Source organism: Prionailurus viverrinus, chromosome C1 (assembly GCF_022837055.1).
Source record: "Prionailurus viverrinus isolate Anna chromosome C1, UM_Priviv_1.0, whole genome shotgun sequence".
Lineage (NCBI taxonomy): Eukaryota > Metazoa > Chordata > Mammalia > Carnivora > Felidae > Prionailurus > Prionailurus viverrinus.
In genome coordinates this window covers 210034422-210061675 of record NC_062568.1, presented here as the reverse complement: position 1 = coordinate 210061675, position 27254 = coordinate 210034422, and the positions used below count along the sequence as shown (strand labels likewise).

Genomic DNA, 27254 nt, shown 5'->3' with positions numbered 1-27254 from the left:
GAAGGGGCGGGGTTTGGCGGGAGGCGCGCCCCTCCCCCACGGCCGGCAGCGACGCCCGGGCTCCCGGGCCGACCGGGCTCCGGAGCGCGGCGCCCGGCCGACCCCGGCCCCGAGGCCCCGGGCCGCGGTGTCCCCCGGCAGCGGCAGGCCGCGGGATTCCGGAGATCCCGCCGCGTCCTCCACTGCCACCGGGACCCCACGCGCCGGCAGCGGCTTCCCCGGGAACGTCCTTCAGCCCCGGGAGCACGCGGGAAAAGCCCCAGCGCGCCAATGAGAGAGCGCCTTCCTCCTGACGGTCACGCTCGGGGGCGGGGCTTCCCTTCGCCGCTCCCGAGTTCCGGGAACCCCCTTTGATTGGTCTGGACGGCCTGGGAAACACTGTAGTAACGCCCAATCAAAGCGCCACGTCTCGGCCTCGAGGAAATATTCGGTGTCGGCCGGGTCCTGACTGGGCAGTTCTTTCCGACTCTGACCACTGGGAAGCTTTGTTTAGGTCCGGAAGGCGGGCTTTCCTGGGAGTGGGTGGGGAGGGGGCGTTGATTCTTGACCAATCCTTTCATTCCGTTGGGTGGTGACCAGCCAATGGGCCGGGCGGATAGGACGCTCCTCCCGGAGAGTAGTGAGACCCCTGGTGCGGGGCGATTGGTGGCGGGCACTATGAGTGGCAGCCGCGCGGCCCAACGGGCGCAGTGCGTGGGCCGCGGGGCGGGGCCAGGGCGGGTGCGCGGCGGCGGCGGGGTGGCTGGGCCGGCGGCGGCGGCGGTACGAGGCGCGCGCTCGGGGTCCCGGTCGCGAGGAGGAGGAGGATGTGGCGCGCGGAGGGGAAATGGCTGCCGAAAACAAGCCGGAAGGTAAGAGCCGGCGCGTGAGGGGCCGGGGGTGGCGCGGCGGGCGGCGGGACCCGGCCCCGCCGGACATCCCGGGCATCGGCGGCGCCGGGCGGGAGCGCGGGGGCGCGGCGGCGGCGGGCGGGCGGGCGCCCCGGGCCGGGGAGGGGGCGGCGGGTGGGGGGGCGGAGCGCGGCCGGGTCCTGAGGTGACTCGCCGGGCGGCGGAGCGCGGCGCCGCACACCCCCACCCGGGGGCGGGCTGGGGCCGGAGGGGCGGGGGGCCGGCGGGCGGGGGCCGGGCCCAGCGAGGAGGAGGAGCCGGCGGAGGGAGGGCCGGCGCCTCCCCCACCCGGACCGGGCATCCCCGCCGCTCCCGGGCCCGCGGCGCGGCCCCCCGCCCCCCGCGCCGGGCCCGGTGGGGGCCGCGGGGCGGAAAGTTTATCCGCCTCGGGCCCCCTCCGGCCCCGCGCCCCGCTGCCCCGGGCCGGTCCCTGTCGGGGGCACGGTCGGCGCTCAGCCCCGCCGCCCCTGGCTCTCGGGCGGCAGGGCCAGGCGGACTCCGTCCAGCATCACCCTCGAGCCCCGTGGGCGCCTCCCAGAGCCGGCGGGGGTCCCCGTGCTTCTCCCCGCCAGGGGGACCCCCTCCTGCTGAGCGTCCCCGGGCCGAAGGGCCTCGTGTGACCCCTCCCCCTTCCCTTCCTGGGAAGGGGGCCTGCGCAGCATCCCCGCCCCTAGCAGTCGTTCCCATCCTACTCCTGCCCTTGCACCCCTCGCAGCCAGGAGGGTGGGGTCTCCGTTTCTATGGCAAGTGAGGATCTCCATACTCCTTGCCCTTTACCTTCTGTGACCCTGATCCTTCTTTGGCAGAGGGGTCTGTCTCAACCTCTCATCTTCTCTGGAAGCTTTTGGGGCCTCTGCACACCGTCTAGTGACCCTTTTGCCAGGACAAGGGGACTCGGGCTCCCCATGTTCTTCTTCCCTCCTCACCCAGTGGGTAGTGGGGGCCTGTGCAGCTCTGAAGTCATTTCTAAATAGGAAAGCAGATACTTCTTACAGATTATGCATACTCTCTGCTCACTTTCCTGGTTTAGGGTGAGCTCATTTCCTGAATACCCTTTGAGTTGCCCTCTTTTTCTTAGGGGAGAAACTGGACGTTCCAGAGCTCCTTTCCCCATTTGGCTGTCTCCCCTAGCGTGTTCTCTCTCCTCAGAGTTTCTTGTGTGGGTGTTGGTGGGGGCCCGGGATCAGATGTAGGGCAGGGCTTCCATTGTGCCTGGAACCTGAGTAAGAAGGGGTCACGGTGATTACTCCTCTGTGTCTGAGCAGAACCAGGTCTGTTTTTGCTTCCGGCCTACTCTTGCCTCCTAGGCGGGGGCAGCGCTCACCAGTTGACACCACCCCACCCGCAACATGGTCACGTGCCCTTGTTTTTGGCGGTCCCGTTACTGTCTTCTGTGCAGTAAGAACCTGACTTTGTGCATTCTGCGTTCAAGAGTTTTTGAACCTTCCCTGGAAATAAACTTCCCATTTCTTTTTTAGGAGAGCCCATATCCTTGCGGCTTCGGTTTCCCCGTCAGCCATATTTAGTGAGCCTGTTACCTTGACTTTTTCTGATTTTTCTTAAATTGTATTCATGTTGGCTGGGTAAGAAGAAGCCATATGCCTTTCCATCTAGAAAAGGGAGTGTAGACACTCATGTCGCCCACGTGCCATTCGGGAAGGGGTTGCTAGTGTGCTTCTTGTTGTACTAGAACCTTCCTTTGGCCTCGTGTTGTCTCTCATGGGATCTGAACATTTTTTTTTTTTTTTTTTTTTTTTGATAGTGTAGCCTTCAGGTGAAGGGGAAATTTGGATGCTTTCTATTTTTTTACTGCTCTGGTTCTCTTTTTGCGAAAAACATGATGCCATGCATTTGTTTATACGTACACACGTGTACGTATGCATTCAGACAGAGTCACATCTGCTACGTGTACGCGGTAAGTTGGAAGGGTTAGATGGCTAGCTGTGCGTTCTGCGTGTAGGTGGGGACCTTGATGTGTACAGATAGGGACATACGTTACTGTTGTCGGTAACTCTCTAACCTTAGAGGAATCAGAAAACTCACTGATAAATGGCCAGTTCTTACCACTCTTTCATCTATCATTTGTACTGTATGGAGTAAGCAGAGTGGCATCCTGAGCGTTCACCAAGTCCCCGAGTGCATGAAGTGTAGAGTGCTTGCTGATGCACACTGAAACTTAGGCATTCTGAATTTAGGGGTAGTAACCTCTGCCTGATTCTTTGTAGGGTGAAAGGTTCTCATCTTGACCTCTTCACTGCTGTGTAGGGGACAGAGATTTCGTGTATTTGGGGCATTGAGAGGAGGGGGTGAGAATATGTGTTTCTGTGACAGAACTAGGAATGAGCAGCCGTAAATATGTCGCTGTTTTATTTTGGCCATTTAAATAATTGAGAGAGGTTGTGCACATTAGGAAAAGGTACCTTTGGGAAGGCCGGTGACACTTCATCATCGGGTGGGAGGGACTGTTGTCCATGTTTGTCCTGAGTATCACAGTCTGCCCATTTGGCTCTGGGGCAGGGCGATGGTGGAGCCGCCTCTGGCGCCCCCAGTCCCTTCCCTCCCTGAGCTGGGAATGGCTGCTGGCTGCTGTCACTCAGCAGCAAAGTCTCACTTTTTGACAGGCTTAGTGTGGAGCCTGATCCTCCCCAACAAGCTCTGTCAGACTCTGAGCATTTGGACCTTTAAGCGTTTTTCTCGCAAGGACACTCTCCCTGCCCGGGTTACTGAGGAAGGAGGCAGGGTGATCTGGAAGATTGGGCCAGCGCTAGGCTTTGACTTCGAGACTTTGCCCTTCAGGTCACATGGAGTTACCCGGTGGGCACAATACCCGCTGCCCCAGAGTAGCACTTTTTATCTCCATTTCCAGTTTTTTAAAAAAGTTCTCATGCTGTTGTCATTCTGTCTGTATTTATACTCAGCTTGATGGAATTGTGTATTTTTAGGGTGTGGTATTAACGAGCCTTGGAAAGCGAGAGTTGAGTGCCTGCTGTAGATGTTGGGGTGTGCCCAGGAGAGTGAGCGTTCCCATCTCACTTCCAGTGGTGGATCCCTTCCTGTCCTGCCTACCACCGACTGCCTTCCCAGGTCTCCTGCTAATCGGGGTGCTCCGTACTGTGGGCAGCGGAAGGAAAATGGTAAGGGTTGGAGGAGCACACTTGAGGTTAGCGTGTAAAGTTGGGCTCTTTGAGTTCAAATGCAGTTGTGCTCTGTGTGGCTCGTCCACTTAGATGATGGGAAGTCCACTTTTCCCTTACTCTGCCAGTGGACAGTGTTCTCTTGCAGCTAGTCAGGCTAGACGGGTTCCCTGAAGGACTTTTCTTTCTCACATCTTCTTGTTAGAACATCCCTCTGTCCTCCCCCTCAGCGCTGCCGCCCCAGCTCTTCGGACAGGGTTGGGTGATTCATGGGACATCTCTTCCCTTGTCTTCCTGAAGACTTACCTTGCTGTTAAATGTTGGGTTTCTCCATCTCCTCATTCAGTGGATTTGGAGTGCGGATGCGTGGATAGCATCCTCTGCTCAAGGTCAGATTGGTTCGGGTTTTCCTTTCCAAAAGAGTAGGGTTGCTCTTGTGTGTTCCTGGAGATGTATTCATATGTCCTGCTTACCTGTGTTTTTCCATCTTGTTAGTTTTAGGCTTTTTCTCTAAAATAGCCAATTCTTTAGTGTCAGGTGGTGTTATTTTAATTCTCTGTTTATGCTGGGTCTCGCCCATGTGCCTGGTGGGATTAGACTTTTTTTCTGATTTTGAGGGAGCCCATTTTGTAGGTTAACTTTTTTTTTTTTTTTTTTTTAACTCTTCCTTCATTGCTTTGGGCCATTCTTCATTTCCCATTTCCCTAGGTTCCCTAGGTTCCGGGAAATCCTCGTCGTGTGCAGTTGTACTTCTTCCTGATTTCCTTATGGAAAAAGCAACAAAAGGTGATTCTCCTGCTCTCTTTCTTTCCCCTCGTGGTTGTGTCTGTTGCCTCCTTTGTGGGACCTTTGAATTTGTCCTTCGCAGAGGAGTTGTTTTTGCATCCATGTTCCCATCACTGAGTGCGTGCATTCTGGAGACATTCACTGAGCTTCAGGGATCTGTGGGTTATGTGACTGTGCTTGAGACCTTTTAGTATGAATGACATTTCAATGAGTCTTGTGTTTATCTTTTTCTATATTCTTTCAAGGAATTCTTTTCTGGGTTTTCATTGTTTGGATTGTAGTCTTACAAAAATATACTCTGAATAGTGTACTATCCCCCAGAACTCTTACCCGCTCCCTGCAGGAGTGGGGGTGTGGGAGAGGGTGGAGGGCAGCTTTCCCTCAGACTGTGTGCAGGGTATGTGTAGAAAAAAGTAAGGTCAGTCTTCTATTTAAATGGGTAGGCGTAACTTTTAGGTCACTTAGATACATGGTTGGTGGGAATGCTTGTTTAACGCTTGAACAGCAGCCTACCAGGTATAGTATAGAACATACTAGGTCTTGTATAGTACAGAAAATCAAATGCATCCTTTGTAGAAAGAAGGGGCAGAAAACTAATTTCCTCTTATGACTGACTGGTATCTTTCATGTCCTCAGATGGTAAGAACTGTATGAGATGCTGTTACACTTTTGCTGCCAGAACGTGTTCTATGTAAATTTAATGCTCAATCGTGGTGACCATTCTTAGGCTAGATACCTGATATAAATTACCACTACTCTTGTTTGTTTCGTGACTTTGAAGATTTTATACTTTTTCAATAGTACTTTTATTTGTGTCTTGTCTTTATTTTTTTTTTAAATTTTTTTTTTCTTCAACGTTTTTATTTATTTTTGGGACAGAGAGAGACAGAGCATGAACGGGGGAGGGGCAGAGAGAGAGGGAGACACAGAATTGGAAACAGGCTCCAGGCTCCGAGCCATCAGCCCGGAGCCTGACGCGGGGCTCGAACTCACGGACCTCGAGATCGTGACCTGGCTGAAGTCGGACGCTTAACCGACTGCGCCACCCAGGCGCCCCATGTGTCTTGTCTTTAAAAAAAATTTTTTTTAATGTTTGTTTATTTTTGAGAGAGAGAGAGAGAGAGAGAGAGAGAGAGAGAGTGAGTGAGGGAGGGGCAGAGAGAGAGGGAGACACAGAATCCGAAGCAGGCTCCAGGTTCTGAGCTGTCAGTACAGAGCCGGACGCGGGGCTCGAACCTACAAGCTGTGAGATCATGACCTGAGCTGAAGTGTGATGCCTAAACCGACTGAGCCACCCAGGTGCCCCTTTTGGGTGAATAATAGTCTCTGATTGTTTTTGGATGTAGGATTGGTATACAGAATGATGACAGTAAGAGTAAAGAAGTAACCTGACATGCACTCTTTTTTCCATTCTACATTAAATCAGATTTCCCCATTACAATGTCTGTAGAAACCAGTTCTGCTGGTATTTCACTCTTAAGAACTCTTGTTTAGGGTTGTTGTGTGTGGTTTGGCAGTGTCCTTTATTCACGTGAATATGTGACTGAAGAATTTTTGAGGTGACAGGTGATGTGTGTTTCCATTATAACAGATCATTTTCTAAAGTGTTCCGTATCTTCTAGAATCACTTATCATGCCAGTTTTTGATGTTCTAGATGACCTAAGGCCTACCTCCCTTTCCTTCCCACGTGAAGAAGTTTCCTTATTGCCCTTGTCGTTGTCATAAAGAGGTATTTGCAGATCTACTGTGTTTGTAGCCTTTCGGTTTTTAGTTAAGGGGGGCGCCCACCATTCCTCTCATCCTGTAGCGAGAGGCAGTATCCCTTCTGTCTCCCGAGGGACAGAGGGATAAAACGGGCTTCAGGCCACAAGGCTGGGGTGATAGTAGTATTTGTAAGTGGAGACCGAGCCCGGGTGAAACACTGTGTCCTTCTGGCGTCTGGGACTCCTCACGTAGGATTTTGGAAATTTGTTTTTGCTGCATTTAGCCAGCTTCCTTCTGTCTCTTTGGCTTGGTAATGGTAAAATTCTTTGGGCAGAGCCAACAAATATACTACGTTTGGGACCTTGTTCACAAGGAGGTGGGGTCTTGTCATGTTACTGTCATGCTAGCTATGGTCCTTTGTGTGTTTAGGGGTGAGAGTAGGGAGTGTTCTTGTGCTCTGCTTCTTTGGCCACATAACACGAATAGGGCCGCATGGTCATTCACTCTCCTTTCCAGGGTATAGTGTGTCATCTGTCGTTCTCTTTCTTCTTCTTTTCTTTTTCCTTTTTCTTTTTTGCACCCCACATCAGGTTCAGGATACAGGTTGACCAGACACTATCCAACCCCCGTATTTTGTGCCGTCCTCGGATGTAGTGCCCTTCTCCTGTGATTAAGATGCGTTGCCATTCTGTCAAACGCGTGCTCGTCTTCCATTCCGTGATATTTGTCCCGTATTGGTAAGGAGAGCGTTTCCCTGTATCTATTGAGAATGGACACCAGTCCCTGATTTTTCATATGGTGGGACGAAGTAAAAGGTGGTGTTTTTTTCCCCCCATCAGTATGCTGGCTGTGTATTTCTCAGGTTGCATTGCATCTTTCTGCTTTGAGCGCCATTGCTTGTAGAAGGTCATGGGCCTCCTTGTGTAAAGATTGGTAATGCTTCCTGAGCATTTTTTAGCTCATTACCCTGGACTAAAAAAGAAATATTATGTACCCCACTGCAAAGAGAAGCCAAGTGTCAGCCACATTACTTTCCACTTAAAAAAAAAATTTTTTTTTTTTAGACGATTGTTTGTTTACTTTCAACTGATGTTCGCGTCATAAGATGGAATGACCGGAGGTATTTTTTGAATAGCTCTTCTACATTCACCCCAGTATTTTGCTCCAGTAGAGTTGCATGTTCTCTTATACACGAGTCCTTTCCCCCTTTTTGGAAAAGTGCAGTCACATTTTATTTATTTATTTTTTTCCGATTTAGCCAAGCCTTTCAAGTCACATAAGGTATCCCTGCCTGAGACTTCGCAGAAAGGCTGGGGGGAGGATGCGCAGGAGTGGGGCTGTGTTCCTCACTCTGCTGTGTGCAGTGTGGTCTTGTAGTTACCAGGGGACAGAGTAACATACTTTGAAAGAGATGTTTGGATCTGAGTTCTTAATGGTTTTAAACTTCTTACTGCTTGGAGACTAATTGAGTAGCATTACTCTCACCACTAATTTTACTTCTAATGTCATCTGGAGTATCTCCCTCTACCTTCTCTGAAAAGGAAAAAAAAGTCCCCAAACAGCAATTACAACAAAACCCCAAAAGCGAACCGTGAAGGCGGGCTCTGACTGTCCCTATTCTGCAGTTCAGTCACCAGTTTGCACGTGTTGCTTAATTGATACTTTTTATGTGCACAGTATTCACTGGGGTGGACATGTGAAAAGCCTTTGGAACACATAGCATTCGGTCATCTAGCGGACCCCGCATCGTGTCTTTTCGTTTTTCCTTCTAGGTTACCACAAGGTAAGATTGTGTACTGAGTTTCTTAAAAACACTTGCAAAGTGGGTCGTTTTTCCTCCTTCATTTCTATCTAACCATTGGAGTGAAAACTGGGGTTTGCTTCTCATAAGAATAGTAAGTTACCGTGTTCCTACTTTCATGTTCAGCATCTACGAGAAAACGGGGAGTCAGCTCCCGGTAATGGCAGTGCGACTAGTCAGGACTCAGACTTTCTCTCTGTAGCCTGTACGTTATTGTGGAGGTGGTTTGTATACTTTAAGCTAAATCTGGTGTCTGTAACACGTGATAAACCAGATGTTTAAGTTTATTTAGTCTTTTTTACAGTATGCATTTAACAAGACGTATCTGTGTTTTATTAGAATTCTACGCAGATACAACCAGAGGTAGTCCTGCAACTAAAAACAAAGAGAAAAACAAAGCCTTTCTTTCTAGTTTTGAAAAACAGGTGTTATCTGTTTTCCTTCATTGGGCTTGATTGAGATTGCCAGGACGCATTTCTGAAGGTATAGTAATACGATCAAGAATTAATATTTTTGAAATTTAGATTTGGTTTTTAATCCTCGTCTGAAAAGTTATTTCTGAGGATGTACGTGTACGTGCCCCATTGGTTTTCTGGGGCACTTGGATATCGAACCATTCGGAAGCCATAAAAAGAGATTGGTATGAAGTGTGAAATTATCAAGTAGAAAAAAGATGCAACAGTGAAGAAAATAGCCATTTATTATTGAAGCTAATCTAAAGTGGTGATTGGGAGTGTAAAGTCAGATATTCTGAGGAAGAACGGAATGCTGGTGGGGTTACCACGTTGAAATTGGCTCACATAGCTATTGTCTAAAGGACACTCCCCAACATGGAGATGCTTGGAAGATGAAGAAGCCTATGGGATTGATTATTTTAAAATGTTAAGTGTTTCTTCTCTTTTTGAAAAGTAATTGGAATAAAATAACCCTTCTTAGTGAAGAAAATGTAAACTTTAATGGAAGTTCAGAATGAAATATTTAAAAAGTGAACATAAAAGATAAGGATTTTTTATTGCAAATCCACAAGGGGGTAGTGATGTTCTATCAAAGATATTTGTGGTGGAAATGTGAGATGATCTCTTTGAACGTTTTAGATTTACAGATAAAACCGGTATGTTTGCATTTTAACTTAATAAGATCTTCTTTTTAAAATGTTTATTGGCAAAATTGTTTATTGCTTAAATTAAAAAAAAAATCCCATTTTGGGTGAATGGCTATTTAAGCCGTATGAATGGTAAAGAAGAGACGATGTCCTTGTAGTGTTGGGCTCTGGAGCAAGGTTACCAGGGATTCTGGGGGTCGCTGATTTTCTAAGGATGCAATAATCTTAAATTTCCTGGGAAGCATTGGGCATCTAGGAACCAGTTCCTTAAGTGTCCTTCGTGAAAGGATTTTAGGAAATTGTGTCTAAACTTTACAGAAGTTTGTATCGCGGGTTGTATTTTCAGCCCTGGCAAGAGATGAAAAATGTGAACAGTCCACACCACCAGCCGCTTTTAATAGTTCTAAGTAAATCAAATTTTTATAATCTCTTTTTTTATTAGTTTATATTACATCATTAGATAAAAGCATTTTTTCCCCTTGCACATAAAAACTCCAGTAGCTTGCCTGAGGTCATTGAGTCCCACCCCATTGTATTCAGAATTGCTTAAAATTAGGTGGGGTATGTGTGGCAGTGCCAGGTAGTTTTCAGGAAGAACTAAAACTGTATTATGTGCTCTTTTTTTGAACGTGATGGCATGTGGTAGGAGGAAGATTGAAGGTGGGAATAGGACTATATTCTACTTACTTAGAGATGCACTAACTGTATCTTTAAAAAATACTACTTTTAACGGTACCATGAAACAGTTCCATGGTTTAGGAGTTACGCTTGTTGGTGGCATACGCATCGTGTATTTTTCATTTTTGGTCTAAGGAAAAGGTTAATCCAGCCTCTTCTCTTTCTCTTTTTTTTTTTTTTTTCCACCCTCCCGGTTCTGAGCCAGGGCCTTTTCTGTTTTATCTCCTTTACTAAATGGCTGGCGATTTACCATCCCAAAAGGTACACTGTTTCTTCACAGACTACCCTGAGCTCTGCCGGGAGCTGAACTATGACGTCAGCACTTTCATTCATGAATTTGCTCTTCTAACTCTCTTTTCTCCTTCTGTATTCCTGAACTGACTTCTGGCACAGGCACAAATCAGTTTACCATTAGTCAGCCCATAAATCAGCGATAAAAGGTAAAACAAAAGATAAGATGCTGGGGTTGTTTCGATAGAGCTGTAGTTGCTCATGCTGATTTGCATCAGTGTCGTTTGGACAGGATTTCTGGTGAAACAGATTGAAACCTAAAAACAGTCCGTTTGATTACTTCATGATTTTGCGGACTGAGCGGTGTTGCACGCATATCGACGCCACGGCTTTGCTCCTCCATGAAGTTCAGAGCCCTCTGCTGCAGTTCCTTTGTCATAAAGTCGCATTTTGGTTGCAGTTTGACTAAAGTGGAGGAGCTCCTGTAAATTTGGAGAGGTGAGGCCTGGATATTAGGTTATGTTCCACACAAATTGCTTTTGGAATGCTTTTGGATTTCTTTCTTTTTTGGGGGGGCGGGGCATTGTGTTGGCCTTGAAATATTTTCAATAACTGTTGCTTGAGACTTCTGTTTTCAGTAGGTGGTAGTTAACTGTCCTGTAAGGAGCGTGCTGCCCCCCCACTTGCTGCTACCTGTGTCTGAGCAGGTTTTCTGTCCCCCCCCAACCCGCCCCTCAGCTGGATGGCGCAGGCCCCTCCAGTGTCCTCTCTGTAGCCCTGAACACCCGTTTCTCCTGCAGGGAGGTCACTGCAGGGAGGTCACCGCTTGTAATTTAGTACTGCGTGAGAGCAGTTCTGGAAGAAATCTTATTTGGAGTTTTCCTCTGCAGGGCCGAGTTTGAGGCTGAGCCTCCGGCGTGTGGCATCTTTCAAGCCTCCTGTAGTTGATGAATGGTGAGCTTTAAAAAAGTTCATTTTCTCTGCTTTCTCGGGGGTGTGTTGACTTTCTAGATATTTAATTGCCAAGAAACATTTAGAGATAAAGTGTGTTATATTTAGAAATCATTTTAGCGCAGCTACAATTTATGGTGAGAGTAGACGATTCGAACTGCAGCCATTTTGATTGATAGCCAGTGTTGCTCCTGAGATGACTTTTTAAACCTCCTGGCAACTCGGAGAGACCGTCTCCTCCCGTCCTGAGTGAAATGAGAGCTTCGCGTTCCTCTTGTTCCCCAGAGAAGCGTGTGGTCTCTCGCTTCTCTTTGCCCTCCAACTGGGTGCTCTGTGAACAAAAATAAGAGCAAGTAGATGTGAATAAGCGTTGGAAGATGACTTAAGTGATGTTTGTTATTTTCTCTGAGAACTAGGTCGTTTTAAAATTGTTTAAACGTAACTTCTAGGAAGGAACCTAATCGTAAATACTACCGAAGAAAGGAATATTTAGTGGTGGAGGGTCTCTGAACATTTGCTCACTTTCAGAACTGTGTTCCACTTCAGATTTATGAAGAGTTACGGGTTTTGATCTCGGATTGCAAAACATTGGGAAGACTTGCTGTGGTTTTGTCATCTGACCCAAACAGTGTAATATTCGTCCTCTGGCTCGAAGGCTTAGGTTTCCTACGTGGCTTTTAGCACAAGCCCACTGTGACCCCCTGCTCCTGCTCCTCTCTCTTAGAGCCAGGAACCTGGCAGGTAGGACCCAAGGACTCCAGCTAGCGGTGTATTTGCTGCCGTCCTTGCTGCCATGTCTGTGCCACGTGCTAGAAGCCTCTTCCCTGGGCCTCTGCAGCCTTCTCTTCTTACCAGATTCTTCTTCATCACTCTTGGTTCTGGCCCACTTCCCGTCCTGCTTTCCCTCGACTTTGGGTCTTGTGTACTGAGTTAGCTGGTGATAATTTTGAGATGATTCATGTGTTGGGTAAAGGGTTGTCCTAGTGATGATCTCTGAAGTTCCTTCGCATCCTCACTTAGGATGGACAGAAAGTGAAATTGAATGTATGGAATATGTTTTATGGCTCCTTTGCTGGTTTGCAGCTCTTCTGTGTAACTTCATCTCTTCTTTTTGAGGTACTTGCTCCAGGTCAAGAATTAGTATTTTTGGCTCAAGCTGTGCAGGAGGAGTTTGAACTATAGTTACTGATGTCCTTCTTCCGGGTGTACGAAGAGAACTTAATTTTTTAGGTCTAACACCTGTCATGAGTATTTACTTTAAAAGATGTAAAACATTATTAAAGTTGTTAAAGATGCGCAGCACAGAGATGTTCCCTATGCCACATTTCAGCTCTTTATTCTGATGTGGAGGAGAGCTCCCAGTGGTGGAGAAATAGACTGACATATCGTACGAGTACAGATGAAGATGTGGCTGCTAACCTCAGACTTTTTGTGTTTAAGGTAGTCTTACTTATATTCATTTAGTTGTGTTTTCTGGAGTTGGTTGATACGACGTTTGTGAGTATGTATAGATTGCTAGTAGTTCAGTAAATAGGACTCTTCCTATTAAGAAACTCATGGATTTGGGGTGCCTGGGTGGCTCAGTCAGTTAAGTGTCTGACTCTTGATTTCGGCTCGGGTTATGATCTCACAGTTCATGAGATTGAGCCCCACGTTGGGCTCTGCACTGACAGCACAGAGCCTGCTTGGGATTCTCTGTCTCCTTCTCTCTTTGCTTCTCCGCCCACTTATACTCTATCTCTCTCTCACAAAATAAATAAACATTAAACAAAAAACCTCGTGGATTGGGGAGTTAGTTTCACTAACTGATCACGTAGGATCTTCTCTTGGGCATGCTCCCCCATATGCTACAGATACGGCATTTGGAGAGGCCTTGAATGTGATTTGTATTTTAAACTTTTTTTCATATTCAGAGGTACTGAGGGGAACGTTCAAGTTTCTGGTCTTCTTGTCAACATTCTTTGCCCTATCCTTTCTGTCTCTGCTGTTAAGAAATGTGCTGGTCGGATCATTTGCTTTGACAGAGTTTCTGATGGAGGTTTCTTCCTGATTTAATTTTATCGATAGATGCCATTGTGCTTAAAGAGAAAGCTAATCATGAGCCGAAGGTGGTGCGTGGGCACCCAACATTTTTGAAGTACTTGTTTTTCTTCCTAGGGGTCCTCCAGAAATTGACCATAGATTGCTTGGCCAGATTCAAGGTCCAGAGATTTATTCCAGGCATCCTGGGAGGCAAGGCACATCAGTCTTTCTCCACTGAATCTGATTATTCTACATGTGACCCATTGCCGCCTGTCCAGGTGTCTTCTGATGCAAATCTGGTGATAGTGGCAACCTTTCTAACTGGCTGAGTATCCTTGACAGCTGTTATCTATCCTGTCCAGGTATTTTTAGTCTCTAGCCTCTGTGGCCACGTCTAGAGGAACCGAGGATGAATTTAGTTGCTCTGGGGCTGCTCCAAGCTGTTGGATGTTCTCGGCTACCTGCCTCACCAGCCTGCTCAGTACCACCTCAGTGAGGTTCTTTGCCCTTAGCATTTGATGAAGGAGCATAAACAGAAATCACCTGTTTAATAAGAATGGAAAATTCCTGATTTTCAGGATGCTTTTCAAAATAAACAATAGCGGGATGCTTGGGTGGCTCCGCCGGTTAAGAGTGTGACTCTTGATTTCGGCTCAGGTTATGATCTCCTGGTTGGTGAGGTCGAGCCCCATGTTGGGCTCCGCACTGACAGTGATTGGGATTCTCTGTCTCCCTTGCCCTGTGCTCCTCCCCTCTGCGTGTGCATGCGCACGCTTTCTCTCTCAAAATAAATAAACTTGAAAACACCCAGACAGGGGTGCCTGGGTGGCTCAGTCGGTTGAATGGCTGACTTTGGCTCAGGTCATAATCTCACAGTTTGTGAGTTCGAGCCTTTGTGAGTTCGAGCCCCGTGGTGGGCTCTGTTGTCAGTGCAGAGCCCACTTCGGATCCTCCGTCTGCCCTTCTGCTCCTCCCCTCTTGTGCTTCCTCTCTCTCTCTCAAAAATAAATAAGAAACATTAAAAAAAAAAAACCCAAAATAAAAACAAACAATGGTGAGTGATGACGTCGTACAACAATGAATGTGCTTAATGCCCCGTATCGTATACTCAAAGTCATTTGGTAAATTTTGTGTTCTGTATATTTTACCACACACTCCAGATGGATTTAAAACCTAATGGAAAGAGTAGTTATAAGGTCTTAAACAATAAATATTTGACAATATTTTTATTACCCCAAGGTGAGAGATTGTGCCTTAAATAGTGTGTCAAAATCTCTCGCACGCAAACATGCACCATAAATAAATGATGGTAGTCAGGCCCTGAGGTTTATTTCTATAAGAAAGTAGATGCTATGACACTTGAGGTCGGGGAGAGTAACAGGCCCTACTTTAGTTAGAGCAGTTTTTAAAAAGTAAAAAAAATTTTTTTTAATGTTTGTTTATTTTTTTTTTAATTTTTTTTTTCAACATTTATTTATTTTTTGGGGGACAGAGAGAGACAGAGCATGAACGGGGGAGGGGCAGAGAGAGAGGGAGACACAGAATCAGAAACAGGCTCCAGGCTCCGAGCCATCAGCCCAGAGCCTGACGCGGGGCTCGAACTCACGGACCACGAGATCGTGACCTGGCTGAAGTCGGACGCTTAACCGACTGCGCCACCCAGGTGCCCCAATGTTTGTTTATTTTTGACAGCATGCGAGAGAGACAGCATGAGTGGGGGAGGGTCAGAGAGAGGGAGACACAGAATCAGAAGCAGGCTCCAGGCTCTGAGCTGTCAGCTCAGAGCCCGACGCGGGGCTCGAACTCACGGACTGTGAGATCGTGACCTGAGCCGAAGTCGGACGCTCGACTGACTGAGCCACCCAGGCGCCCCTTAGTTAGAGCGGTTTTGATGGCAAGGGACACAAGCCATTCAGGTTGGTTCGGTGACGGTGGTTTATGTATAAGAAGAGCTAGAAGCACTCTCCAGCCTCCCAGGACACACTGAAGTGCAGCTAGACGGTCTGGGAACTGCACCTGGAGACTCTGAGGTAGTAGACTTTTCTTCTAGAGACGCCTTGGGCTGAGCCGGGGTCTCTTCTGTGACACCACATGTCCCAGCTCTGCTGTTACCTGTGTTTCTCCTTGCAGATGAGATTTCTTTACTTCTGTGTGGCTTCCTCGTTCCACCGTAGCCTGCCACGGCCACCGGCGTGGCTCCTGTATATCCTCGCTCTGGTCCTGGTGCTCGCCATTGAATGGCTCTGGCCCCGAAGGCTCGTATTTGGAATACTTCAGACAATTGGACTGACTGCTCTCGGCCAGGTGTTCATCCTGGTCTAGTCGACAGCGAAGGAGGGTTGGTTACGGTCCATGGACCTGCTGACCGTTCAGAGGGGGCAGAGGGAATCGTGTGAGAAGGGTTCGGTAGCGTGGGGTCTTGGCATCTTATACTCTGCCTCCGATAGTGCGAGAGAAGGATTGACTCCACCGTGGACTTACGTTCGGTTGCCCTAGGGAGTAAACTGCAGAGGAAGTGTTCACTGTAGCTACAGGTAGGAGGCCAGGTGTCCTTGGCTGGCCAGCCTAGGTGTGCACAGAGGAAGTCAGCAGTGTGAATGAGTGACTGCCCCAGGGCTTGTGCTCTGAGCGTTGGTGATGCAGGCAGGACACGCTGGAACGAGATGGTCTCTGCAGTGTTTGCCGTGTGTGGTTCTCAGGTAGAATAAGGCAGTTTGGGGATGCCATTGGCATCTGAGGTTTTCCACAGTTAGGATACTTGGGTGGGTTTCCTTAATTTTCTTGTTGCTGTGGAACTTGGTAAGTTGGAAACACACATCCTAAGTAAGAAGAGGTGGTGTGCGGTGAAGAAAACAGCAAATAGCCTCTGTTGAAGTGCATGTGGCCACGGGTAGGCACGCTTGTTTGGCTTTTCCTTGGTATGTCCTTCTTGCCTCTACTCTGGTTTTTCTTGATTTTACAGGGTAGGCAGGTGGAGGTAGGTGAAAGGCCAGTAGATTGGGGGTACTGTGTAAAGGGCTGATCGTCTGCACAATGAATTTTCTGAATACACAGCACTTTAGTGATTGATGTTTTGTAGTGGTGACCCTCGAGCATATGGAGAAAAGCAACATTTAGTGTGTTCTGCTTAACAAGAGAGTAAAGAATATAACATTTTAAAGAAACACAACCAACCATCAAAGTGGTTTTTAGGAGTTAAAGCGATTAGATACATTAGATACGTTTCTTTTGTAGTAACAGCTTTATTGAGATGTAATTCATATACCATAAAATTCAGCTTTTAAAATATACAATTCAGTGGTTTTTATTATATTCACACAGTTGTGCAACTCTCACTACTGTCTGATTCCAGAATGTCTTCCTCACTCCCAAAAGAAACCCCTACCCGTTAGTAGCCACTCTGTGTTCCTCCCTCCTCCCAGCTCTAGGCCATCAGTAATCTACTTTATGTATTTGCCTTTTCTGGACATTTCTTAGAAATGGAATCCTACGATGTGTGGCCTTTTGTGACAGCCTTCTTTCCCTAAGCAAAATGGTTTCAAGGTTCATCTGTGTTGTAGTATGTATCAGAACTTTAGTCCTTTTATGGGGAATAATACTATACTATATAGATACGCTACATTTTGTTTATGCATCAATTGATGGGCATTTGAGTTATTTCTACTTTTTGGCTATTGTGAATAATTTCACTATGAACATTTGTGTTCAGGTTTTTGTGTGGACATGTTTTCAGTTTTCTTGGGTATATACCCAGGAGTGGAATTACAGGGTCATGTGGTAACTCTGTGTTTAACTTTTTCAGGAACTGCCAGACTGTTTTCCAAAGTGGCTGCATCATATTACATTGCCGCCAGCAATGTTTGAAGGTTCTAATTTCTTCACATCGTTGCTAATACTTGTTATTATCTGTCTTTTTGATGATAGCCATTCTTGTGGATGTGGAGTCGTATCTTACTGTGGTTTTGATTTGCATTTCCCTAATGACTGGTGATGCCTATCATCTTTTCCTGTGCTTAGTGGCCACTTGTGTGTCTGCTTTGGAGAAATGTCTGTTGAAGTCCTCTGTCCATTTTTAAATTGTTTGTTGTTTGGCTGTTGGGTTGTAGCTGTTCTTTGTATATACTGGATATCAGTCCTTTATCAGATGTGCGATGTGCAGATGTTTTCTCCCATTCTGTGGATTGTTTTTTCATTTTCTTGATAGTGGCCTTTGAAGCACAAAAGCTTTAAGTTTCAAGTTCAATTTATCTGTTTTTTGTTGCTTGTGCTTCTGCTGTCATAAGCAAGAAACTACTGCCTAATCCAAGGTCATGAAGATTTATATCTATGTTTTCTTAAAAATTTCTTTTTTAACATTTATTCATTTTTGAGAGTGAGAGAGACAGAGCGTGAGCAGGGGAGGGGCAGAGAGAGAGGGAGACACAGAATCAGAAGCAGGCTCCAGGCTCCGAGCTGTCAGCACAGGGCCCGACATGGGGCTCGACCTCATGGACTGCAAAATCATGACCTGAGCCGAAGTCGGATGCTCAACCAACTGAGCCACCCAGGCGCCCTGTATACCTGTGTTTTCTTAAAAGAGGTTTGTAGTCTGAGCTCTTACATGTAGGTCTCTGATTCATTTTGAGTTAATTTTTGTAATTTTGTGACATATGTAGGCTGCCAACTTCATTCTTCTGTATGTGGATATCCAGTTGTCCCAGCCCCATTTGTCGAAAAGAGCATACTTTCTCCATTTTAAGTTTCTTGAGATCCTTGTCAAAAATCAATTTGCCATGAGTGTGTGGGTTTAATTTTGGAGTCTCAATTCTGATCCATTGATGTGTATGTCTCCCCTTACGCCAATACCACACTGTCTTGATTACTGGTTAAGTTATAGTTAACTCTGCAGTTATGTTTTGAAATTGGGCAGTGTCTCCCTCCCAACCCTGTTCTTCTTTTTCAAAATGGTTCTGGCTGTTCTGAGTCCCTTGAATTTCCATATGAATATTAGGATTGGCTTGTCAGTTTCTACAAAAAAGGCAGTTCTGATATCAATAGGGATTATGTTAAATCTGTGGATCAACTTGGGGAGGTTAAATCCTTTTTATGAATCCGGATCTGCTGTTTGCTTTGGGAACGACTGGTAACTCAAGCAGCCAAGCATCTTACCTTAAAAGGAATATTGTTGTTTTAATTTATTAATATAGTAGGCTGCTTTGGTTGAAACACTGTAATTCACTTTTAGGCTGGAATTGGACTTCCCAGGTTCCAAGAGAGCAAATAGCTATTCGTATATCCTGTAGTTTGGTTTGTGGTGTGTGTTCTTCCGACGTGAAAGTTTGCTGGTACCATGCTTGTTTGCAAAACATGTGGTATTCTGCTTAACACTGGTTCTGATTAATAAAGAATTAACAGATTCCACGTATGAATATTTAATTGTCAAAGAGAATGCGTTACTATGAAATTGTGATGTTAAAATTCATGTAATTGTTATTGTCAGATGTGTCAGAAGAGAGTTTAGGGTCTTGTATTCCTGTGGGGGCCCTGTGACTATCAGTTATTGTTAATACCCTAAAGTCGGGTCATTTACGTGACAAGTAATAATAAAGTGCCAGGCACAGAGAAGGAAAGACACTGCCCCTGTCCTCATGGAGCTGACTGGGAAACTGACAGTAAAAGTGCCACGTGCCACGCAGGGCTCTGTGTCGTGAAGGCGAGTGCATGATGAAGGGATTGACTGACCCTGTGGGGCTGGGGGAGGCCTCTTGAGCTGAGCTCTGAAGCAAAGTGGGAATTAATTGAGAGAAGAGTGAGGAAAATGTTTCAGGTAATCGGATGAGCTGGTTAGTGAGATGTGCGGGGATGCTCTGGTTATAGTCTGGCTTTTTAAAGCTTCTGAGAAAAAGGATGTGAAGTGACGACTTCACATGGCTCTGATCTTTACTCTGCCCCTTAAGTGCCCTGTGACTTTGCACAAGTAACTTTTCTGAGCTTATTTACTTAATGTCTTTTAATCTTATGAAGCAGTGCATAACATTTTTACTTAGAGGTATTTCTATGAAAATGTAAATCTAGGCTTTTGATTGATTGTATTTATAGAATTCAAAAGTAATTACTTTTTCATGATCTCCCATGGTTGGTTACTTAGGAATGCAGTACTGGTAAACTGAATATTTTCCTGAACATTTTTCCTAGTCTTTGGAATTGGGATTCACTTCAGTTCATACACACCCCAGAAGCTTCCAGTCTACAGAGCAGCAGATACGGATGTGACTCATTCAAGGCAGGTCATAGAAAATGCTTTCAGCAGGCACTGGGGGGACCTGAGAAGACTTCTTAAAGGAGGTAGAATTTGACCTGGCATCACTGGTTTGCAAACATGGTAGTTGGAGGAGAAATTCCAAGCAGAGGGAATGGAACAAAGAAAGGCACAGAGCCAGGAGAGTACAAGGTGGCTGGAATTCTGGGCGCATGTGGGTAGATGAGCCTGGAGAAGTAGGTAGGGGTCAGGTTGCAGGGGCTCGGAAAGTCAAGACCGAGGAGTCTGGATTTTATTTTGTCTGCTCTGGGACAGAGGCATTTACAGCCTTATTATTTTTCCTTAGCATAGGAGTGGGATTGACTGGATAAAGTCACTTCTCCTTGAAGGTGCTAAGAAGGGCCACCTGCTTACGTTTCCAGCTTCTTCTCCATTCTCCAGCCGTGTTGAATTTTTCTAGATTCCGATTGGCAGGAGCACCATGCTTTCTCTTGGTTTTAGGGCTTGTACCTTGCCACTGCCTCCGCTTAGAAGGTGCACCTCCCTCTAGAACACATGCATAAATCCCCTTATGTGTGCTCTGCTTTACTGACGCTCCTTGTCCTCTGGGCTTCACTCTAAATGAGACTTGTCCAAGAAGCCTTGTTGACCTTGCCTCTCTTTTCAGACTGGAATGTATGCCCTTCCTGTGTGCACCCACAGCACTTTATGGTTTTCCACGTTTAGGCATATTTAAGTTTGTATGGGAGTTGCTTGTTTATTTCTTTTTCTCTCTCCATTAGGTGTACAATCTAGAGTCAGAGACTTGAGTACCTGGCGCTTCGGATGGGCTTAGTAAATGTTTGTTGGTTGAATGAGTGAATGAACGAAGATGAGGGACTGGAGTAGGGAGGAAGAAGCTTCTGGCAAGAATGTGTGTAGAAGTGGATTGGATAAAGGAGTGAGCGTGACTGAGTCTGTGTGTGTGAGAGAGACACAGTGTCGTGGGCCTTGAAGGATGAGCATAGTTGAAGATGACTCCTAGCTTTTGAACCTCCACAGCTGAGGTTAGGGAAGGCTGCTAACCGGGATAGGCAGTCCAGGAGGATGTGTTTTGGAGACTGGATGCAAATGTGTCGGTTGTCTTTTAGACTTAATACCTGTACAATATGGCATTCCAAATATGGGTCAGAAATTAGGGGAGTCATTCTTGTCCCTGTGTTTTTTTCTTTTTCATTGGGTACTTTCAGAGGGCAAGTGGGCTGTGGTGATGGGAGTCCTTAGAGAGTAGCCTCGTTGGCACAGGGCAGGGTGGGAGCAGGGTAGTGAGTAGACCTGGAGGGGTAAACAGAGATACGTTTGCAGGGCCTCTGGTAGAGCATGCAAGCTTCATGAAAGTAGGGACCTTGTTTGTCTTGTTTATTGTTAATATCTCTGCCCAGAACAGTGCCAGTTGGTTGAATGAATGAATCAGCTCAAAAGAATTGGAAGACGTAGTAGTGAGTAAAATTGTCATGGGAGAAGAGAAGGGGCATGAGGATGGAAATGTGTCACCAGAGAGCAGAGGACCAGTGCACACTGAGAAAGAATGGTCAGGGGTAGTAGAATAAGAAGAATGTAAATGCAGAGGGTTGCAAGGAGGTTATCAGTTGTGATGCTGCAGAGAGTTTGGGCAGAATGAAGACTGAGAAGAAGCTATTGATTTTGTCAGTTTGGTAGTGAGTTGAGAGAATGAAAAAGAGGTGGTAGGAGAGCAGATAATTCCTTCAAGGACTGTGGTGATAAGTGCAGAGTGCTGGTGAACACGGTAGCGACATGATGATTGAAGTCTCTGCTGAGAAGAGAGGTCACTGGGACCTGATGGACTGTGGGTGTGCTTGTTATCGGTTGCTGCTGTAACAGTTACCATGTACTTAGTGGCTTAGAACAGGATATTGTTATTATCTGATCCTGTGGGTCAGGAGTTTAGTTAGGGCTTTGCTAGGTCCTCTGCTTCAGGGCCTCACAAGCCTGCAGCCAAGGTGTTTGGCCAGGGTCGGGGTCTCATTTGAAGGCTCGACTGGGGAAGGATACTCTTCCAAGCTCACGCAGTTCGAAGGATTCACTTCTCTGTGGGTGGTTGGACTGAGGGCCTCAGTTCCCGGCCTCACGGGCCTCTCCAGCACAGCAGCCCGCGTCGTCACAGCCAGCAAGGGAGAGAGTCTGCGAGCAAGACAGAAGGCACGACTGTATCACCTGATGATGGAAGTGACATCCTGTGACCTGTGCCATGTCCTGTAGGGCGGGAGCAGGTCACTAGGTCTGGCGCACACCCACGGGGAGGAGTTACACAAGGGTGTCTTAAGTGTTAACATCAAGAGATGGGGTCATGGAGCATCCGCTCATAGAGTTTGTCTTCACAGAGGAGAGTGACGATGGCAGTGGAAGGCATAGGACTGTTCTTCAGAAAGAGACCCTGTAGGATGCAAATGACAGAATGGGAACTTTTAAAGAGGGAAGTTTTGGAGGTGAAGTTCCAGGTGAGGGTTCAGATCTAGTCGCGTTGGTGACATTTCTCAGGCAACCTTCCCTGGCCTCTTTCTTCGCCCCCTGACAAGGTGGGCAGGTGCCTCTTGAAGTGCTCATTCCTGTTAAACCAGTTAACAGACTGTATTATGATTGCCATTGACAAACCCTTCTGCCTTGCTAAAATTGAATTATGTACCAGCAAATTTTTGGTCAGTGGATATATCTGTCTTGTTTGCCTTAGGATGTTGCTGAGGACCAAATGAGGTAATTGCTGTGCAGGTATTTTTTTGAATGTAAACTGGTGTGCAAACAAAGGTATTAAATTGTGTGTCCTCTCCCTTGCCCCCACGTTCAGTAGAAAATGTGGACTTTAATGTACATTTTACTTGTTAATGTGGGTTTATTATGTTGTACCTAAGTTACTGAACTGGGCTTTATTTAATACGGTGCTATTTTTAGGGCCTTTTGAGTAGTGTTTGCTTTTATGATGAATGACCCCAAACTGCTGTACCTTTCAAGCCCTTGTATCCAGTTTTTATTGTGTGTAAAAAAAAAAAAAAAAATCTGTTCTTGCTGTCCCTTGTCACTCTTGCTTCTCCTGACCTGTCAATTGCTAGCTATCCTTTCTCCTTCTGATTTGTTTCTGATCTTCCATGGGCTTGGCAACCTGATAATTAAGCTTATTGGAACTGTGAGTAGTTTAATAGTAATCAAGCTTAGGAATATGGATCAGAGAGTCCTCCTCACAGTGAAGTATGGGAGCTTTTGTGCATGGACTTTGTAAAAAATCTGTTTTGGCCTCGGAGCATGTCTTGGCTTCCTTCCTGGCTCTGGCTGTGTGTGGATTAGGTGAGGTTCCCACGTAGCCTGGTTCCATCCGGGGGAGTGTGGCTGCCATTTTCTTGGCCTATGCCTCATTGCTGTGTTACGAGACACGGTGTCATTCTCCCCTTTGGTTTTGATGAGGTTTTAGTCCTTGGGCAGTAGCAAGTAGTGACAGGTGATGGGTGGTCTGTAGTTCACGGACCAGAAAATGTTTGAGAAGCCCAGAAAATCTTCCCACCAGATCAACGTCTAGGCCTGTGTGGTAGCCTTGCAATATCCTTGTTAGCCTTTTCCTTCAGGATGCTGAGCTCCCAGCCCAGGTACTCGATATTCCTGGATCTCCCTCAGTGTCCGCACTTGCTTTGGCTTTTCCGTCAGACTGCCTGGTCTACTTGCTCTGCCCGAACTTTTCCGTGCTGTGTCTTCGTGGAGCAGTGTTCTGCCATCATCGGGGAGAGCGCCTTTGAGCTCTTCTGGAGACCACATGGGCGTGTGTGGGAAGACCTGCTCCTGGGTCTTGCTCTGCTCCTTTTTGGCCAATGGCCTTGTCAAGCGTCTACCCGTGCTGTGGTGTCTCCCTTTCTAGAAGAGGCGTCGTGTCTTCTCTGCTACCTGCTGGGACCAAAATAGGATTTTAGGTATGAAAGTGCTTGTTACGTGTGCATAGTATCAAATAGAATGCCTAGGGGCGCCTGGGTGGCTCAGTCGGGTAAGCGTCCGACTTCGGCTCAAGTCATGATCTCATGGTTTGTGAGTTAGAGCCCTGCGTCGGGCTCCCTGTGTCAGCAAAGAGCCTGGGCCTGCATCGGATTCTGTGCCTCCCGCTCTCTTTGCCCCTCCCCACTCGTGTTTTTGTCTCTCTTCCTCTCTCAAAAATAAACAAACATTGAAAAAATAAAAAAACCCAAATAGAATGCCTAGTTTATCGGGCTGATTTTGTTGATATTTTATAGTGCTCTGTCTTTGAAGAGTTAAAAACCATTGTTATCATTAGTGCTAGTAATAAGTGCAAGTAAAACAATGTAATTTTAAATTTCATACAGTTTCTTTCCGGATGTGTTCTGCTAGAATCTATTTGTGCAGATGTGGACATTTAATAAGCGCTCTTTGATTATTTTCAGAATATTGAGTATACTGGCTTCCTAGCCAAATTAAATTTATGAAAATTCTAATGATACTGTGATTCATATCTAGAAAGGATAATTTTTTTTTCATTCTGAAATCACTTTAAATACGCTTTACATGAATCTCTGGTAATAGCGAATCAATTAATGTGATTTCTCAGGTCATAAATCAGGCTTGATATATTGTTCCTCTGTAAGCTTCTTAGGACTTCAGCTGTTTTGTGGTCTGTTTTAGCTAGTTGTTTGCTTTTGAACTCAATTCTGGGTGTTGAACTCAATTTGAGAGCCTAAAATGGTTTGTGCCCCAATTACCTTGGAGGTTACCACTTCACTTTTTTATTGAGCCTGCCTTGGTAGTAGGGAGTCAACCACCTATCAGCCGGTTTTCCTTTTAACTTGAGTACATACTTTAATTTTGTCTCTGTCCCATAGGAATGTTGGGAAGGTTATTATAGTAGTGCCTATGGTATATTTTAAACTTCTTGAAAAGAGGTAATATGTGAGCACAAAAAATTTTTGTACTGTACCGCCTAATTTTTTTCTCCACTAACCTTTTGTGGTTCAGAAAGAAAAAGGATAAAGTTACTTGTGTTTAGGGGTACACTCTCAGAGATCATTAGCCCGATTTTACGGAGCGTCTCCAGAGCATGCCTTCGCCAGACCTCGTGTTCCTTTTTGTTCAGCAGACCTGTGCTCTCGCCAGAAATGTTAAGCATCGGGCCTCTTGGTGTCTTGTGAACGCTGTTGAGTATTTTTACCCCTTAGTTCTTCTGAGTTGGTCTAAAGTAGCTTTCGTCTTACTGCTTGCTCGTCATGGGACCAGAGGATGGGTGGCTACTCAGGGCAGCATTAGGGGAGGGAGAGAGGGTCTTAAAAAGGCCGATGGCTACAGTAAATCCCACCCACACCGTCATAAGACATGGGGCCACTCTCTTTTCTTTTCCACAAGCTCCCGGGAATGTCATTCATCTGGGAATTCAACAAACATTTGCGCTTCTGTTGTGTGTTAGACATTAAGTATTAAGTACTGGAGATACCGGGAATAAGGAGCCTGACATCCCTTTAAGGATGCCCTTGAGATCATCTTATTTTGAGTATATTAGAAAAATATTTGTCAGAGAAGAAAAGCTACTAGATTGGTTTTAGATGCTGGATAGCCTTAGGGATTGAAGGTGGAGTTGTAGGTTAACAGAAGACATTTCTGAAAGGAGTGATTCTTCTGTAATTAAAAACACACACACAAATGGCATTGTTCAAGGGACTGGTAGCTGATCAAGAAATCCATCTCCTCTTCCTGGGCAGGTAGCCAGACCACATTTCCCAGCCTCTCTTGCAATTAGGCGTGGCTTTGTGGCCAAAGTCTAGCCAATGGAACGAGAGCAGGGAAGTGTGCCACTTCCAGGCTGGCCCGTAAAACCCTCCAGGCATGGTTATCCGGGAGCTTGCCCTCTTTGCTGGCTGAGGCAGAAGAGCCCAGTGACCTGGGAGGGCGCCTGCCACGGGATGGAAGGAGCCCGGGTGCCAGAGCCGCTGCTGGTAGGGGAGCCCTCTACTGATCAGGATCACCCGTTTTGGACTTTACACCAGCAAGAAGTAAATATTTATAGTATTTGAGCCATGGTACGGTTTGCTCTGAGTAGCCTCCCTAACTGATCCAGGCGTACTGCCTGGAACGCTAGGCAACACTGGTGAGTTGAGCAAAGGTGCTGAGAACTTCGGACTGCGCTTTCATTTCCATCACTTGTATGTCATGTTATGTGAAATGACCAGCTAATTTGCAGAATCGATGTGAGTCATGCTAAAATATGTGGCAAAAGTTTTTTAATGTATCGTTTCTAATTGATGCAAGTGGTTTATTGCGTTCAGTGTGGCCTCTCTCCTTTGATTTAATGAGCTGTGTGGGGCCTCAGCTGGCTTTAAAGGGACTCTATGGAGACTTAAATATTCTGAGTCCTTATTTCAAAGAACTTTAAATACAGTTTTCATCATGCAACTTCTCTGTTCAAAAGCCTGTAATCACTTCTTATATAGCATTTTGCTTAATTTATTCCAGCATCCAAAAAGTATGTGTCACACCCTGACCTAGGTTCTCTCCAGGGAGCCCATGCCTCCAAAGACCTTGTGCTTGGTACACAGAGAGTTACTGAGTTTCTGTACTGCCACCATCTGCTCATTTTAGCCCTTAATAAATCATGTATTATTTTTTCATTACATTTTTTTAGTATCATCTGCAACTTGATAGAGTACTTTCTGAAGTCAGGGAATACATTTTATAGAGCTTCTGTGTCTCCCCTCTTGGGTACTTCTGGAGATGCCGGACACTATCCCTGTAGTTTCTTTTAATTGTCTTGCTTGGATTTACTGGGATGGTTTTTTATTATAGTTTGTGTTAACAGACAGGCATGCTTTTTTAGTCTGTTGGGAATTCATAGAATTCTGGAGGAACGTTAGGACTGGAAGGATCTTTTCAAGCCAATTCCTGATCTTTTAGACCATCTGCTTCCTGATACTCAAGGTATGGCCCTGAATCATGGCATGGGCATTGCCTGGGGGCCTCTTAGAAGCACAGTGTCACAGGGCCACACTCAGACCTGTGAATCAGAACCTGCATTTTAACAAGGCCCTCAGGTGACCTGCGTGCACATGAGAGTTGGAGATGCTCTGTTGAAGGTCAACCCCCTTTTTGCTCCTGAGGAAGCTGATTAAAGTAGTGAGTTGCCCAGAGTCACATTGCTGGTTTATCTCAGTGGTTCCCATCCTTGCATACATCTTGGGATCACTTGGGAACCTTCAGAAAATACTGATGCCTAGGTCCCAGCCCTACATGTTCCAACGTAACCTGGTCAGGGTTACAGCCTGTGTATCAGCATTCAGAAACTCTCCCTGGACTACCGACATGCAGTCATGCTAAGAGCCGCTCGTCTGGTTGTTGAGAGAAGCCAGCTTTCCTGATGCTTCAGTCAAGGAGGCCTTGTACTCCACGTATGGATGCACGTTCAGAAATGGTCTTTTCCCTACCTGATTTCTCACTGTAGCACACCATCCATTTTATATCCATGACATTTACCACACTACCCCCCCTCCCCCCTTCCCCCACGGGCTGGTACCCCACAAGGGTAGGACCTTTGTCTTTGTCTGTCTTGTTCACTGCTAGGTCCCAGCTCCTAGGACAATGTCTGGTACACATTAGGTGCTCCTTTAATAATTGTAGAACAGGTAGAAGGAGTTACAGAGAGGGAAACGCGGGCTGCTCGGATGGCACCGGCAAGGCTGCCTAACT

At 46.4% G+C, this 27254-nt stretch overlaps 1 protein-coding gene across 1 annotated transcript in view; it reads left to right on the top strand.

Annotated features, from left to right (window-relative positions):
• Positions 1-582: 582 nt before the first annotated feature.
• Positions 583-27254, top strand: part of CAMTA1 (calmodulin binding transcription activator 1) — an 850989-nt gene continuing 824317 nt past the window's right edge. Inside the window, exons 1-2 of the mRNA XM_047869348.1 lie at positions 583-851; positions 17103-17166. Of these exons, the coding sequence (XP_047725304.1) occupies positions 583-851; positions 17103-17166 (333 nt within the window). The remainder of the gene's footprint in view (positions 852-17102; positions 17167-27254) is intronic.